The 17,901-nt window shown below is 39.2% G+C and overlaps 2 protein-coding genes, 1 long non-coding RNA gene and 1 pseudogene across 5 annotated transcripts in view; 1 reads left to right on the top strand and 3 right to left on the bottom strand.

The window, feature by feature from the left end:
- Nucleotides 1-480: 480 nt before the first annotated feature.
- LOC113673608 (galanin receptor type 1-like) lies at nt 481-6,649 on the bottom strand (annotated as a pseudogene). Its single transcript, XR_016182199.1, has 2 exons — nt 5,089-6,649; nt 481-643 (listed from the first exon to the last, which is right to left on the bottom strand). The product of XR_016182199.1 is annotated as a galanin receptor type 1-like (transcript).
- A 1,827-nt stretch (nt 6,650-8,476) lies between these two features.
- Nucleotides 8,477-10,623, top strand: LOC149035396 (neuropeptide Y receptor type 1-like). Its single transcript, XM_089192269.1, has one exon. It carries the CDS (start codon nt 9,252-9,254, stop codon nt 10,299-10,301), a length of 1,050 nt encoding a protein of 349 aa, XP_089048395.1. The 5' UTR covers nt 8,477-9,251; the 3' UTR covers nt 10,302-10,623.
- Nucleotides 10,624-12,682: 2,059 nt separating this feature from the next.
- Nucleotides 12,683-13,227, bottom strand: LOC149035397 (uncharacterized). The gene is made up of 2 exons (XR_016182521.1): nt 13,100-13,227; nt 12,683-12,997 (listed from the first exon to the last, which is right to left on the bottom strand). It is a non-coding gene; the product is annotated as an uncharacterized LOC149035397 (long non-coding RNA).
- Nucleotides 13,228-16,292: 3,065 nt separating this feature from the next.
- LOC113673583 (liprin-beta-1) overlaps nt 16,293-17,901 on the bottom strand; it is a 29,046-nt gene continuing 27,437 nt past the window's right edge. For both annotated transcript variants that reach the window (XM_027189984.2, XM_089192266.1), the window contains 2 exons: nt 17,668-17,727; nt 16,293-17,410 (listed from right to left, as the gene is read on the bottom strand). In XM_027189984.2, coding sequence (XP_027045785.2) covers nt 17,357-17,410; nt 17,668-17,727 — 114 coding nt within the window. In that variant the 3' untranslated portion in view covers nt 16,293-17,356. The remainder of the gene's footprint in view (nt 17,411-17,667; nt 17,728-17,901) is intronic.

The raw sequence follows: 17,901 nt of genomic DNA on the forward strand, positions 1-17,901 counted from the left end.
CTTTTTCTCTCACTGTCACTCTAACGGTCAATGTCTGTGTTGCTGTCATTGTCTCTGTCGATGTCATTGTCTCCACCAGCGGTACTGTGTCTGTGTTACTATCACTGTCTCTGTCACTGTCAGTATCAGCATCACTTTGATATCATTATCCTTGTCACTGTCTTTGTCACTGTTGCCGATGTCACTTTTTCTTTCTAAGTCATCGTCCTTGGCACTCTCACTACCACTGTCCATCTCTCAACGTCAGTCACATTCTTCGTAACTTTCTTTCTTAATGTCACTGTTTCTGTTTCTGTCTTTCTCTCTGTCACGGTCCGGTCTCTTACTGTCACTATCTTTGTCTTTGAAACTTTCTCTGACACTATCACTATCACTATCTCATGACACTATCTGACAGTGTGTAAGAGTTGCTATCATTGTCACTGTCTCTTTCACTGTCACCAACACTGTCTGTCGCCGTCTCCCATTGTCATGTCAGTGTCACTGTTGTTTCTCTGTAACCGTCTTTCTAACAGTCACTGGTACAGCCTCATTCTCTACTGCATTCTCTCTCACTGTCACCGTCAGTGTCACTTTCTTCTCACTGTCTTTGCCCTTATCCTTGTCCTTGTCAATGAAACTGACGCTGACACTCTCCCTATCTCTGTCTCAGTTATAGTCACTTTCAAGATCTTTGTCACTGCCACTATCAATTTCTACAAAGTTATTCCATATCATGAGTCAAGTTCGAGTCCAATTCAAGTTTGAGTCACGAGTCAAGTTGGAGTGAATTTTAATTGTTTCCTTTATTTGCCTTTATTTATTTATTTATTTTGCTCTTTTTTTCTGTTTTGTGTCAAAATGATGTATCTGGGATACAAGAGCACCTAGTTTGAAGCTAAAATTTACCTGATAGCGACTATAAAATAAACATGGTGGGCCTACTTGTCGCCACCGTTAACTGGCATAAATCACTACAATTTGTAAAAAAATCTAAGATAACACTCTTACCTTGTTTATTTATGATTTTATTAGCCGTTTCGATTGTATCTATATTTACGTCTGGGTATTACTTTTTGACAGGAGCCCAGGTTTTGCGTTGTGTTTTCCCCTCCCCCATTTACATCATAAGCTAGTCACGCAATAATTGATACCGACACAAATGAATATTTACCATGTATAAATATTATTGTCTATTTTGAATAAATAACGATAAAATATTAGAATATATGCTTTTTTGGTCATTAATCGTTGTTTCAGCGGCAGCGAAGCATTTAAAAGCGGGTTGTTGCTTCAACGCTTGTATTCAGACAGGCGAGCAAAGCGTGATGCTCTGGGAATAAAAACTTTTATGGGCCTTTTACATGACATCCGAATGAGTTTTGTTCAAGAACGAGCTCATACCGGTTGCCACATGATACCAGAGTAAAATTAAAATTAATCTGAAACGAGTCATTTCTGAGTGAGTTTATTGGGGTTTTCCTGGTACCTTTTACGATGTCTCAAACTTTAGTGGACTACCAAAGACCTAGCTGGTACGTTTTAGGGTGTTTTTCGCCAGGGGCCCATCTCCTGTTTTCGCCCAATAAAATACCTGAGATAAGCATTCCTGGGACGATTTTAATGATCTGACTCAAGCACATCGATAAAGTAGTTTTTATTTTTGGGATTTTTCAGTTTTTATCTTTGAATTTGTACTTTTTAGGGGTAGACATCAATTGCTGCCACTCCCACACGGATAAGACTTAAGTATCTTTTATGCTTTTATAGCAGTCGTTTTCGAAATTCCAGTCGCGCATCCCCGCCCTCTTATGTAAAGGCACACTTGAAATTTAGCAAGGACAAATTTTGATGTGATTTTTGGCGAAGAGAAACAAGTTTTGTTAGCGACTATTAGCTAATGCGGAAGGGCCCTTTGCCAAAATAAATGTTTACAAAAAAACTACACCAAAATTATTAGAACATATTGGGCTACAAAATATGACGGTAGGAGTGAAAGCAAATTTTGGGTGACTTGCCGCTGTTTGTCTGATGCATGCTGACATTAGCTCTTAAATGTTCTAAACTGAATGACAAGATCGAGATATAGAAAATGGAATAGCATGATGATTAACGCATCGTGTCGTCTACACATTTACTAGCCTATCCAAACAAGAATCAGCTCAAAGAATCCGAATTCTTATTTTGTCCTGTTACAAACGCTCATTATCATAGGGATGAGGCGTCTGTGGGGATAGTTACGTAACATGCTCTCGACTAGAGTAGAAAATTGTAGATGACGGAAAAGAGAAATATGAAGGTCTCATTAAAGAAACAGGGAAGGAAGAAGCCTTTGAATAAATAGCGAAAAAGGAAAGAGTAAACAAAAGTAAGAAAGAGAGAGAGAAAAAAATAGGCATCGAGACTCTTTGCATTCGTAGCCTCAGGTGCTGTGCATGTCATGTGATAGAAAGCTGATCAGTAATTAGTAGTACCAGGAGACGTTATATTCGTCATATATAATATAATAATATAATATATTTTTTTAAACCTGCAAATGATTCTTAGATCATCCATACCAAACTGTCCACGAATACAAGTAGGATAAGTGACTAAGGGCCTGTTTACATGGAGGTGGGGGACCCCAGGTAGGTGAGGTAACCCGCCTCAGTAGCCGTGGTCCAAAAATAAAACGCGTTTACATGCAATCTTACAACCCCGGGGTGCTGGGGTGAGGTTTCTTGAGGTTGCTGTTGCGCTTGCAATTAAGGAGTTTGAGCAGAGGCGTCCCGAGCTCACATCTCGAAAAAGACGAATGATAAATTCTCGGACACATATGTATTTATTCGTGAAAGCTTCACGCGTTTTGTTACGCGGTGTTTGGTTTCGCGAGAAACGGTTGACTTAATACGTTATACGGAATAGTTTGGGAAACCAAATATGGTCGATTTACGACGCTAAATATTCCGAAATGTGAACATTTTACACTTCTTGTGTGTCTGTTGCGGTTTCTGCTGATTTCTGCCATGAGACGGTTAGGAAATGTACAAAGTTTTAAAACATACATGTTTCGCTTTTGAGCTTTTTGCCATGAACCGCGACCCCGGCTAGGCGGGTTACCCCACCTTGACACGTTTACATGGCAAATTGTCACCCCGGCTGACAGGGTTACTCTACTTGGCAGACCGGGCAACCCGCTTGGGTGGGTCACCCCACCTATCATGTAAACGTGATCAAAATAAAATAAGAAATTATATGGACAGGCGGGTTACCCCACCTAGGAGGGTTACCTCACCTACCTAGGGTCCCCCACCTCCATGTAAACAGGCCCTAAATTGTATTCCAGCCCCTTAATATAAGATCTAAAGGATCGATTAAATATCATGGTCTCGCATTAGGAAACACTCCGGCGGAGAAAACAGATATATCGCGATATGAACAAATGGTTTGGTTCATGTAGTTAAGTGTGTGGCACCTAGATCTTAATTGAACACTCCACAGTGTTCCCTACATGCATATCCAATGATCATCCTGTCTATTTTCTGAGTATAGGGATTTAAATACATGTACACACACACACACGCTCACCCCTATATATATATATATATATATATATATATATTATATATATACATATATATATGAGTGAAAGAGTCAAAGATGACGCATTGATTCTCTGCTACTCTGAGTTTCGCGCCTAAGCGCTCGTCAGACAGAACTTTATTCAATGAAGAACATGCCTCCTTATATACAAATTAGATGAGTAGCTAATTAATTCACTAGTGTGGTGATCTGATCTACCTGTGAAATAGAGATTCTATAGAGCTATTGTTGGCGGCTTGTGAAATTTGCTAAGTAAAACTTATTCTCGTGGCGGCATTTAGAAATGAGTTCTGTTATTTTGTTTAATAAAGACGGTGTCTTAGCTCTAACTAAATAAAGTTTTTCTGTGAGGCACGAGTGGCACCGCTTGCTTTTGTTGCTGTAGGCCGGGGCGGTCGCTAAAATACTCCAGTTTATTATAAAATTGGTGTTGCTGTCTTTGAGTGTCCAGATATGCTTTGATAGTTCCGTGCTGAATAGTTTCTGTTCCGAAAAGAAAGTTTGTGTTGCGTGTAACGTTGCTTAAAAGTTCCTACAGTAAGTCCAATGTAATTCTCTCCGGTTGTGTCATTTTCTGTTGTTACGTTGGCGTTGTAGACGACGCTTGAAGTGAGGAAGGTTTTTTTCAGAGGGCAGTCGTTTTTTTTCCTGCAGTTACATTTGTTTTCCGTGGAGGGTGTCTTGCTTGTTTCGAGGATTTTTCTGTTGTGCCTCTTAATTATGGTTTGTAGGTTGTCTGTGCAGCTATAACTAACTATCATGTTGTTTTTGTTGAAAATTTTGCTGTACCGGTGATTTTTCGGAAAATGTTTACTGACGAGGTTCAGAAACTCTCTGTCGATGTTTGTTTGTACATTCATGCTGAAGGGCGGATTAAACCAAATTATGTTTCTTTGCCTGTTCTTGCGGCTGTTTTGTACGGTGTGAGTTACAGGTTTCTTGCGCTCAGTGTAGGTTAATTCTTCGTCGTGTCCACTTTGTTTAAGTGCACTTTCGTAGTGTGGTTTGGCTTTGTTAAAGAGTTCTTTGCTTGAGGTAATGTCGGAGATTCGTCGGCCGATGGCTGCTGGTAGGTGTTTTATTATTGTAGGTTGGAATTGGCGTCGATGTAGAGAGTTTCGTTGTTGGGCTTTCTGTATGGATAGTGGGTTCCGTCCGTAAGGTTTAGGGTGACGTCGAGGAAGTTGCAGATTTTTTGGTTTGTGCTTATAGAAATGTTCAGTCCTTGCTTCTTAAATTCTCGTGAGATGTCCTTTCTAGTCCTTTCTGATTGTGGTCCGCTTGCGTTTATTCAAACAGGAGGTATGTTCTTCATTGAATAAAGTTCTGTCTGACGAGCGCTTAGGCGCGAAACTCAGAGTAACAGAGAATCGATGCGTCATCTTTGACTCTTTCACTCGTATATACCCAGCTTTGCTACCACAGCATTGAGCACTTTATGCCAAGGTAGACTCTACCCCCACATTTATATACATCCATATGCATATATAGTTCTCAAGCTTTTCTGCTGTATGAGATAATGTGTACGCTACTTGAATGGGTCTGAAGGGGTTGTTGCCTTGCAAACCTGATATTCTGCGACTGAGGCAATTACAATGAAAGTATTGCCTAAGGCCGTTGTGGTAGTTCTCGCTAAAGATAAAACAAATGTAAGGATTTACTGCACTCTACGAATGCAGCAGAAAGGCAGAAATAAATGAGATAACTGTCTGAAATGCATAAATGGGTGGCGATTCCCAATTCCACAGAAAAATTTTAAGAAATAGATAGATAAACAGGGGAGTCATCCAGGAAACGAAGGAAATCATAATGGCCATTGCCAATATGACAATTTTTCTCGGCTGTTGATCTCGATGGTTTTGGCAACAAGACAGTTACTCTTTTGTATTTTTGTTAATTTTTCTTAATGTCCGTGCGATAATGCTACACACAACGGCCAGGACTAGAGCGAGAATGGGGATGAAAGTCATAAAAGTTGCCGTAAGAAATCTTTTATGCGTTTTCATGTGGTCGAATGTCGGTCCCCAATTCAAGATACAATACGTTTCATTTTCGTAGGGAATCAGTTTGAAGCTGTAGAAATAAGGTGCGTGGACGGCGATGGCGACAAACCACGTGCTTAGAATACTGATCAATCGCACTTTTGAGGAGATAAGTTTGGCCTTCAGTGGAAAGACGACAGCGATGAGCCTATCTATTGAGATCAAAAGAAGGCTTCCGATGGAAACCGCAAGAGAAACATCTGGGAGAAAGTAGGCAAGTTTGCATAAAATGTTTCCCAGCAGCCACGGGCGATCAACTTTCCAGGAACTCGATCCTGAAATGATCTCAACGATCTTCACAGTCATGATGGTCAAAGGGTTGTTGAAGAGGTCGGATACAGCCATGTTGAAAACAAAGTAGTTGATGGATCTTCGTAGCTGCTTTTTCTTGTAAATGACCACAAAAAGAAAGATATTTCCGAAAAACGAAACAAGGAAAATGAAAATATAAACCAAAGCTTTAGCCGTAACCTCTACAGCAGAGTCGGTTGTTATTTCACAAGCTTGGTCGGGATGACTCGAGGCTGCATGGTCGGTTGTCTGAGAGCTGTTTTCGAAGAAATGCCTCACGATTGTGTTGACAGTCATTATCTCCCTTGACACTTGTCAATCCACGAGTGAGCTATCCAAAGGTTATATTTAGGATGGTTTGTTTTAACAGCAACACTGAACTTCGTTGTAATCACTGTTTTGTTCGACCAAAGTGTTAAGGATGGGTCCTATTTAACTGAAAAATCTTCGTCTTGAAGTTAATTTTAATAGATGAATACATATACAAATAAGTTTGGGTGAACATAACAAGGTAATCATTATTGACGTCAAAGTGATCGACCCGCTAAAGAAACGACTTGCATCGGCCATTTCTATCATAGGTTGATGACGGTTCGTTCACTTATTTGCGATAATTTTGGAACTGGTAGGGGTCAAAAGGCGGAATTTTTGTCCCACGGCATAACGATATCGACTTTCCATTAAATAACACAAAAGCAGATGAAAGGGAAGCAAATTGAAAAACTAATTGAAGACTATTAAAATTTAATTTGTCGAGGAGGCCATGTTTTTCTCAGGTATTAATTGTTTTGATATCCCTCAAGTCGGAAATTCTCTGCTTAGGAACACGTGAAAATCTAGAGAATTACAAGTCATGTGGATGAGCGCCGGTGTACCAGCGGATTTGGACCCCCCTAGATTTGGACCCCACGGTCCAAATCCGCTAGCAGATACGGACCCCCCGGTCCAAATCCGCTAGCGGATATGGACCCCCCCGGTCCAAATACGCTAGCGGATTTGGACCCCCTCCGCGGATTTGGACCCCCAACAAAACTGAGTGAAAACATCGTCCTCAACGTTCTAGTAAAAATAGATGATACTTTACGTTCCAGTGCGTACTAAAGTATGTTTTTCATTCAAAACATGCGTATCGTTAATGCATACGAACTGGCATCCCGTCGGATGTTTCTTTTGACCAAGGGAAAATGCACAAGAGTTAATTTGATGTCTGGAGAGAGGTCGTTTTTGAACCTTTTCCGCGATAGTCGAACACCACTAGATTCAATAGGAGACAAACTTGTGACACTAATTTATTTTGTCATTATTCAATGCCCGAGTGTTGGGACGACATGGTTCTGTGCGAGTTGTGCGAGGAATGGTTTCACATGATTTAAGACTACCCCGGAGGGCGAGTGACTCTGCATTGTCTGCAGATCGCCAGACTCTGACGTCTTCGTAATTGTTAAGGTGTTATTTTGGATCCCTCAACAGTTAATAATCATTAAAATTAGAAAATAAGATTGAGTTCGATGTAATAGTCTCCATTTTTGTTAAGACGTTGACATTAATGTTGATTAATGTTGATTTGCATCTGAAAATAAGCTGAGAGTTCCAATAGTTCAGAATAGAAACATTTTTACTTATCATAGGCTTTACGAACGACTTGTAGTAGGAGTAGTTTCTTCGTTCTTGTTCAGAAACTGTTTATTGTTATTATTTTAGAAAATCAGACTGAGTTATTTTTCTGACTGGACGCAATAGTCTCCACTATTGTTATGACGTTTCGTATCAATGTTGATTCGCATCAGAAGAAGCAAGGATTTATCGTAACAATTTCAATAGTTCGAATGCAGTAGTTTGTTCACATCTGATTCTTACGTTTACTGTACGACTCGCTAAAATAAATGCGGTAGAATTGGAACGAAATGACTGTTTTTTTCTTTTACCTTTATTGAGGAATGTTGTGTTGCGATTGAAAAGAACATCGACAAAAAGCTTGCAAATAGAATTAGTTACCAAATATGATACAAAGGATGCTTAAAAGGAAAGTTTGGTAGGGGGGTCCAAATCTGCGAAGGGGGGTCCATATCCGCTGGCGGATTTGGACCGGGGGGGGTCCAAATCCGCTAGCAGATATGGACCGGGGGTCCAAATCCGCGGGGGGTCCAAATCCGCTGTGACACCGGACTACTGTGAGGGAGATCAGGGTTCAAGACCCAGACCGGACCCACACTCAGAGTCTTAAAATAACTGAGGAGAATGTGCTGCCTTTGCTATGATATCTGCAAGCAGTTAGACATTCTCGACTTCTTGGATAAGGACGACAAGCCGTAGGCCCCGTCTCCTGCATCTTCTCGGTACTAGTTAGTAGGGAACGTTAACAAAACCCACACGCTTGTATCAAAGAGTAGGAAACTTAGTTCCCGGTGTTGTGGTCTGTCCTAGAAGAACCTTTACGAACCTGACCGAATCCGAGCATATAAGCCTTGTAGAGAGAGAATGCTCATAACATGGTAAATATAGATATAATATAATATAAAATTTGAGTAATATGGTAATACGGTAAATATAAAACAAATAAAAATACACATAACGATTGATTAGAAAATGCCCTGTTGGGTGTCCTACCACTTTATTTTCGTTGATTTGAAAATTCTACCCAGGTAGAGACATTTGAATAAAAAGTCGGTCGCATAGGGCCATTGTAGGCGCCATTATTCTAAGTAGCCAAGTGTTTAAAACTTGCGGGAATTCATTTCGTGGCCTTGATCCTGGTTAATGCACATATGTTATTTACGAAACCAATGACTAAACGAGCCGGTGCAAAACAATCATATCTTTAAGAGGAGAGAGCGAAGAAAACAAGTAACCCTACAACACAAGTAACCCTACAACACAAACAGATGCCGACTTTAAGTATATGTGTTATTTTCGTGCACTGAATAATTACTATTAAGCAATTGACCTTTGTCATGCAAAGAAGACATTTATGAGCGGCGTTTATGGTCGCCCTGTAGTTATCGAATGGAATATATACGTAAGAAGTCATTCTAAAAAACTGTCCTTGAAAAAACGACAGATAAAAAGGAAAATTCCATTAGGCAGTAAAACAAAAAACAGACAGCCATTTATACGTAAGAAATATATATGTTCTTCTTATTGCGAAATGAATATGCCTTCATGGCAGAAGCAGGTGATTTGAGAGTTCAATGCAATGTCACGTACAGATTAATGAGAAATAAATGTATAAGTGACAACGGCATACCAAAGCAGACTCAGATGTGATACAAAGCTTCGTGAGCGGAACTTCGATAAGCAGGCGGAAAGAGCTTCGCAAGGACATTCGTTGCTCAATAATCTAGAGTATTAAGGACCAAGATGTTTTCAAATTGTACCTTGGAACAATTTGACTGTGGAAACGCTTCGGCAAACGTATCGGAGAATGCTGAGATCTCAGACGACCGAGAATGTTTTGGGAAAGAAAACAACCGGACTGAAGTATTCTTCAAAGCACTGGCTTATTCTCTCATCCTTCTTGTTTCTCTTTCTGGAAACATTTTGATCCTGATAATCACTTACAAAAACAAACAATTGCGAAAATCGGTCCACTACTTCGTGTTCAACATGGCAGTATCCGACTTGTGTATTCCTCTGACCATCATTCTCATCAGAATCGTTAACATCTCTTCGGGATCAGATTCTTGGAAAGTTGACAGTCCTAGGCTACTGGGAAACATTCTTTGCAAACTGTGTCACTTTCTTCCTGATGTTTCCCTTATTGTATCAATCGAAAGCCTACTCTTGATATCACTGGATAGATTAATGTCTGCACTGTCTCCACTAAACACCACGTTCGAGTCAGCGAAAGCACGTGTTATTGGAATTCTGTGTACGTGGATCACCGCCTCTGCAGTTCACTCTCCCTATTTTTATACCTTCAGACTGATTTCAGGGGAAGACGGAGAAACTCTTTGCGTGTTTGACTGGGAACCAGCCTTCGATCGTCAAAAAACACACAAGATATATAGCACAACAATTCACATCGCTTTTGTCATCACACCAATTTGTCTCCTAATCATTGTGTATGGGACCATTGTCTGGATCTTGAAGAAGAGAAACAACCGAAACAGGACACAACTTTCCTATCAACTACGCCGTCTAGAGCAACAACGAAGAAAAGTCATCCAAATGACGGTGGCCTTGGTAATTTGCTTCGTTTCATGCATGATCCCGACGGTTGTTTACATGTTCACTCGAATATTCCTCTGGGATTGGGATGACCAACCCATTTGTGTGTTTGAAACGGTGCTTAAGTTCATAGCTGGATTCATGGTGTTGTCTTGGAGCGCTTTGAATCCATGCATCTGCTTGATATTTACGAGGATATATCGTAAAAGCCTTAAAAGACTTTTACCAATCTTCAATTGACCTATCGGCGACTAGGAGAAGTAGATAAGAAGAGATTTTAAAATGTAAGAACAAAGAAAAAACAACAAGAAAAGCTAAGCGAAAAAAAAAAATTAAACGCGTCAGGGAATTTACCCGCTATAATGTGCCATACGTTTCCTTTTGCCGTGATAAAGGGGAAGTCATGTTTATTCTTGTGGTCTGGTTAGCCTGTCATTCATATGGAATCAATCGGTAAAACACAAAGAGTTTGTCTCTAAAGCAATGTAAATCAAACTGAAATAAAACATTTCTCTAGAAATGAAGCCGGAATAAAGAAAGTAACCTGATATTCAGATGAAAATTTGGAATTATTTTCTCTCCAATATTTAATACCCGGGAAATTTTTTGGGGGCATAGGTTTAGCCCATCTTGTCTGACAAAAAAAAAAGATATGTGACATTTGAACTGCCAAATTTCTTTGGCTATCAAATCATTGCGTTTGATAGTGTAATTAAACGTCATCTCTAGATCCATTTGTAGCTGAATTCGATTCGCCCCAAGGGCATAACAAAGTCATTTTGTTGCCTTGCTCGGCATGGCGGTTGTTTGTGAGTTTGTATATAAAGTGAAACGATAGGAAACAAAACGTCCTCCAATCGGGAATAGTTTCATCATCTCCCAGTTGACAAATCTCGGCCCTCTCCCCCCACGTGTCCAGTCTTGCGGTTATCCTTCGTTAGTCGTAGCAACGTTCTTTCACAGTCGCTCATTTTTGTAATACCGGCAATCCTCCCGACCACTTCTAGCTCCAGCTTTAAACTTAGGCAGAGGCTTCTCAGCTTAATTAATAACATGATGGTTACTGCTATAAAAAGGGTACAATGGAAAATTAAAAGTCAGGCTAAATCGTCGAGCTTCAACCATCTCGCATAGGCTCAAGGGATAGATGGGGAAATTACATTAGCCTCTGGTGGCAATACGGATTACTCATTTAATGAATTCCACCTACCCCGATTACGTGCTAACAATCAGAGTTTTACTATGGTGAGCTCGTGGATAAAGTTTGCAGAAGAGAATTATAATAATAAGTTATTGTTCTAGAAGCCAATGATCCCTGTGATTCCAAGAAACAGAATTGAGCAAAATTAGTGAATCAATACAATACAGGCTCGGATAAGATTCTAAGCGGCCACATGCATCCTGGTACGATGACGACCTCCGTTTAGCTAAGCGCATAAAACGGAGAGCACAACGTATTTTCTGGAAAACTGGTCTCGTAGTTCATAAAGACGTTTCCACAGAGGCATATATACCGGCTGAAATTATCAGTTTCTTGAAGAAGAAAAGTAAAGAGAAAAAAATAGCTAGGCTGCATGATATGAAAAACGACGAGATAAAAAAGAAAATACTTTTATTCTTGAAGAAATCGACGTTTTTTAGGCGATATCGACCGTTCAAGTGTCAGTGGACTAATAATTAATAAGTTTCATGATCAACTACGCTTTTTGCACGAGCATCGGCATAGTGCTGTCAATCGACCGTTACGGCTTTACCAGGTAGGAAAATTACCGTTCTTTTCCCAGTAATGCAACCATTTTGTCATTCAGGAAATTCATCCGAACATCAAAAGCTTGTGCTTGGATCTTTCACTGAGGCCCCTCAATCCAACTGATAACTTGACGGTTATTAGTAGATGGGAAAATTCCGTTCGTTACCGGAGGCAATACGAGCTCAAGCTTAAAACGTTTTTCACAGCCGTTTGCGATGATTTATTCTGCACTGATTCACTACTACTACATTTCAAAGTATCTACAAGTTTACCCCAAAGATTCCGACTTCTTTTTACTTACACACACCCGAGGCAGTAGTCCTTACTAAACGACAAACCGTGTAGACTCGGAGTGTAAAACTGATATCTCGAGACTAGCGACTAATTGCAGAAACGGCTCCGACCTGTGATTGGATGGTAAAAATGGTAAAGTTAAAAAGTTATATCTTAACTTCTTGCTCGTGAGTGTTGTTTAACCGTATGTCTCGAAGCGGAACAATGAAATATCAATGCGAGTGAAAACACTGACGTGTCAGACAAGAAATGGCTACTCACATTACAAAAAGACGGCAGTCTTTCCAGGTCAGCGAGGTCGTATAGCGATATTCCGGCTATGAAAAATTCATCCGCTAACAAAACTCATTTAGTCAGTTTAAGCGGACGGTCAGAGAATGGAGTAGCTTACGTGTAGCCGTACCTACCCCCCGCCCCAAAAGGTAAAACGGTTACCTCGCCTCCGTTTCACCTTGTTGGGGGAAGGGTACGGCTACACGTTGGCTAAGACTGGAGCCATTCCTGTATTTCACCGCTGACAGGAATGGCTAAATTAATTATTTTTTTTCATTTTGGCTAAATAATTTATATAATGAGATAAGAACTGAAAAAGCGTCTTATTAGGTTCTACTTATGTTGAACTCTACAATGCTTGTAAATGAAGCCCTCTTTTATTACACAGGGCCATGTAGTTTCCAAGTTTTAAAATAATGCAGCAACTGCATGTCACGTTTGGACATGCCATGCCATGTTGCGTGACCGAGATTTTTAATCTACAGTATGCTCTGCTGGAGAAACGTGGCTTGGCCACAATCGAAGGAGTTTTTTTTGTGGAAAACTGATTTTCTGGGATAATTGTTCGCATGAAGGACAAATCCATTCATCGAGCTCCTCATCTATTTTTGCACAACACCTAAAGGAAGAAAGTCGCGAATTACTTTAATTTTGCTTGGTAATTTCCAACAACTTCACTAGACCTGAAAAAGGAAAAAAAAAAACAAAAAAAACCTCTTACCAGTCATATCAGTGGCAGAAACTCTTGCACTGAATCATGTCAAGTATCTTGATTGTTTGCAGCGATGGCACAACTAATCTTCGGACAGCTTTTCGGCTATAACAAGAAGGAGTAAATGATTTTGTAAAACATTGTTCCGCTTCGAGACACACAGTTAAACAATACTCGCAAGCAAGGAGTTAAGATATAACTTATTAACTTTTACTATTTTATTATCCAATTAACAGGTCGGAGCCATTCCTGTATTTAGTCGCTAGTTATCTCTAGCCTAACCGCCATGATCCCATTCCCTCCTCGGCCAAAATTTTGGAGAACATGTACCGTAAAAACTCGACTCGTGTGTAAGCCGCCACCTATCTTTCAAGCATGATTTAGGGAGAAAAAACTCCAAAAAAGCACTATAGTAAAAAAAGTGGGTCGTTTATTTGCAGATGTTCACAATAAACTTGACCACATCTAATGGTGTGTATTTATAGCGACATTAACAAGTTAATCAACTCTGAAAATACCTTTAATTGATTTCCCTATTCTTTGTGACTGGCAACAGTTGTCATGATTGCTAAAACCCACAGCTCAAATGAAAACGTGGAATTTGAACGAAAATCAAAGGGCTATTGGAGCCAGCTCATTCATGCTATGGCTTAAGTTTGTTTTAATTTTATGGACTTGTTGGAGATATGTACGGTTGAATTCGGTTATGTGAACTCTCAAGACTAATGGAATCAATTTTCTTTTATTTTTGGGCAGTTGTGTGATAAGAAAACTTGTGCATTCGTCGTGATGAGAATTGGAAAAAAAGCGTTTTGTGGGCTGTAGGTGGTATGGGCAAACGCAGGAGTTCCTGGCAGAGGTCATTAGGCAGACAGTGTCCTTTTTGTTGGTGAGTGTGTTTGTGGGGCGGAGGTTGGGCTGGTGGGCATAATCAGGCATCAAATGTTGCTCTAGTAGCAAAATATTAGTGACACTCATCTTTCACGATCATTTGCACTATTGTGAAATATTCCTTGCCGTTTCTTGATATCTTTTGTTTTTAACAAAGCGGCCATTGCATTTGGTTTTTAACAAAGCGGCCACAATAGCTCTTAGTAGAATTTCAAGCCTTCATATAATCTGATTTTCACATATTAATATTTGCTTAGTCACCAAACAGATGAGAGATAAAACCTCTAGAAAAGTAAAAAACGGTTAGTCACGAAAGCAATGCTTCGCTTTTCCCTATTAAAATTCGCCGGTTCCTCGTGTAAGCCAATAACAATATAAAGCACATAAATGAAAATCAGTGCGTGTACACCCCTGAACGTTGAAAATATATCAAGTCGAAGGAACAGTTTTGGTCTCGGTCCGCACGTTTGTCATCAAAATGAGCACATATCGGTTAAAAGGATGAAATGTACAGACCACGTACAACGCTGTCAATTGTTTCTCGAATATTGCGCGTGTCAAATATTCAATATGACACCTCATTTACATCCACATCTACATCAACTTTTATTAAGTTGGTAAATTCTGTACAGACATCACACCAACCAACTCGCGTGCAAAGTGGGAAGACTATATGAAGGCTTGAAATTATATTAAGAACGACTGTGATCAAGAAACGGGCAGGGAATACTCCTCAATAGGGAAAATAATCGGGAAAGATGATGGCGGAACAGCGATTGCGTGACGCTCGGCAAGTTGTAAGATGATATGCTATCAGGTATCAGACGGAGAAACATTAAAAATTCTCAGTCTGCATTTTGCACCCAGTCTGCAGTCTGCATTTTGTACCTAGTCTGTATTTTAAACCATAAAAACACTTTATTTCTTTCCACGAGAGTTTCTGAGCTACATCGAAATTAATTTTGACTTTCAACAAGTGGGGAGGGGTAGCATGCGAGACTACTTCCGTTCGCGGTTCACAATGCAACTTCAGTCAACAGAATACAACTTCCGCCCACGGTCGACAACTTCGTCAACATCTGCTTCACCACGATACCTCATTCATCGCTTTCAGCGTGTAACGTGCAAGAGCACGATGCAAAAAGTTTGCCACGCGGAAAGTCTAGACTCTAGAGACAAATAATGGTCTCGTCTATAAACCGCACCCGCGATTTTTGGCCCAAAACTTAAACAAAAAGGTCTGGCTTCTACACGAGTCTCTGCCGTATTTTCCTCTGTAAAACGTTTGCTGGTTTCACCAGAATGATCAAGTCCGACTTATCTTTCTTAGTGAAATTAGCTGGTTTATTTGTTTTGTTTTAGTTTGTATTTGTTTTTAATTTTCTATTGTCTTCCGATGTTATTTAACGAAAAAGGAAAAAATTTAAGTTGCCTCAAACTTGAATCGTGACTTGATGTTGACTTGGGCTTAAAGTAGACTCGTCCAATGGTATAACAAATGTCTCTATACCTTCATTGTCACTTTTCCTGTCACTTTCTTTGTCACTGTTAGTCTGACAGTTAATGTCACTGTTTATGCCACGATCACCACCCTCACTGTCCTCATCAGTGTCACTTTCTAAGTCTCCCTTAACGACACTGTTGACAGCTAACAAGTTGTTATCCTAGCGGTTATCCTTGCCGAAAATGGTATGGGTCAATGTGAAAGATACGCTCTAGTAAACTTCATACTTTTTTTAGGCTGTTGTCGATTGCCATCAAATCTTGCCTATTGTCAGCGGTGGTCAATGATATCTTGAAAGTGGTTGAAATTAAAAAACCACGGAGAAATCCCAGTCAACAAAATTTGAAGATTTACTTTAATCAACACTGGGATGTAGAAACTACGGTGTAGGTTGAAACAAAACTTCAAAATAACACACGTTGAGAGTGATAGGATTGCAATTCATCTGTAGGTCAAATGAAATGTATTTCGTTAAAAGAGTGATCAGATTCCATCACGCGAAACATGAAACCTCCGAAACTTTTTCTCAATCATGATCAGGGCTAAAAAGAACGGAAATCTGAAAACCCAAAGAAAGAAAGTGCATGCTCCAAATGGAGTGAACAGTCTGAGAGTATTAAATCAAAGTAATTCCCACTATGGGTTAAAATAAATAAAAGACATACCACAAAACGGAAAAAAAAAGAACTTTGCCAGACGCCTCCAATTTTTAAGTAAGCATTCTTCAAGGACCGATAGGACCCAAACAAAAGTACATTAAAGCAAAAAACAAAAGATTAGCAATAACATGAACAAGTCAAAGACAACTTAATGAAACAACCACATTTATTATAAAAATAGAAGTCATAATTAAGTCATCTGATTAAAAATTGGCAATCTGATTCTTAAAGCAAATGGAATTCTAGCACATAAAAGTCGAGAAGACGGCAACTCATTAAAGCCGTTATAGCTTCTTCTGACCTAATTACCAATGAGCATTTCACTCCAGCATTACAACGATTTTTGTATTATATCAATTTTCTAAATAAAAAATTTTTTTATCTTATAATTCCAAGCCAGACTTTGTAGTTAAAGTAACATTTGCAACACTTTTATGGTACATAAACGAAAAATAATAGATCTGTGACCTTGAGTATCATGCACCTATAAAAATTTCTAGCAATGACATACAATTCTTTTGTTTGCTTATTACATCAACCTGACGAAGATAGAGGTTTATCGCTTGCATCATCTTAAGGGTTACTCAAGTATGGTATGTCTGTTCCACATTCAAAACTAGCATAATTTAGATGCAAAGTGGGTAGAAAACTTAATTTCATTTTGTTTCTGGTAAGAGCGGAAGGTCTTGGAGCAGTTTCAGTTCAACTAATTATCATTTAATCTTCCTAAATGGATGAAACAATTACAAACAAACAGACAAAACATGTAATGTGCACACAACACTGTGAAATCAAATAGGAATGTCTCACTGTAAAATGATGTGAACTGAAGCAAGGAAAAAGCGGGGGATCTGAGTGGTGAAACAGCTGTGTGCAAAATGCATGCTGCCTGGAAAAACGAAGTAAAACAAAACCATATCAGTTGAGGCAGTTCTGAAATACTCCCTACTTCTAACAATCCGTACTAGAGACTTGACATGTGTCACCGTGAATGGATTGGTGTTTGAATCATAATGTTTAGGATTCCAAATACACTTCAGCGTTTAGAGAATCTAAGTAATTAGCTTCAAATTCTTTATAAATTTTACTGTAAGTACACCATAAAAGTGGAACATTGAATCTTCTTCACAAAAGAAACACTTCTTGTGCTTCTTTACAACCATAAGAGCCAAATATCTTAAAGTCAACGATAAGTTGTTATACACCACCCTGTTAAACTTCATAAGCACCATCATGTGTATTGTGCCTTTCCTCTTTCAACATATGCTAGAAAAAAACACAACTTATATTAAGAACGACACGATTGAAAAACTTTCATGCTATAACTGGTCGGGGAAAGATGAAAAACACTTTGCGGGTAAGCTCAAAGTTATTAAGTACAAAAATATATCAACATAATTAACCATTTCAAAATCAGGTAATATTCAAAGAAATTAAATTTAGTGCCGATTGACCCATTAAAAACTTAAGAGGATGACATGGAATTCATAAGTGAATCTCAAGGAAAAGTGTCAACAGCTTACTGTAAGTGAATCAAGCTCCTGAGAGAAAGCTCCTATTGTCCCTGTTACTTGGTCATCACCCTAAAAAGTATTAATGACAACTAATTAATACCAAAGCTGTGAGCCATGCATCCATCTTTTAATTTTATAAAGAAGTCGTTGTTTGTATATGGGAATGTAGCGAAACATAACGGTTTTTCTTTGAATAAATCCACAATTTGTTCTTTTTCCTGGAACGTGGTGTCTGTACTTTTT

Source organism: Pocillopora damicornis, chromosome 13 (assembly GCF_964200805.1).
Source record: "Pocillopora damicornis chromosome 13, jaPocDami1.2, whole genome shotgun sequence".
Lineage (NCBI taxonomy): Eukaryota > Metazoa > Cnidaria > Anthozoa > Scleractinia > Pocilloporidae > Pocillopora > Pocillopora damicornis.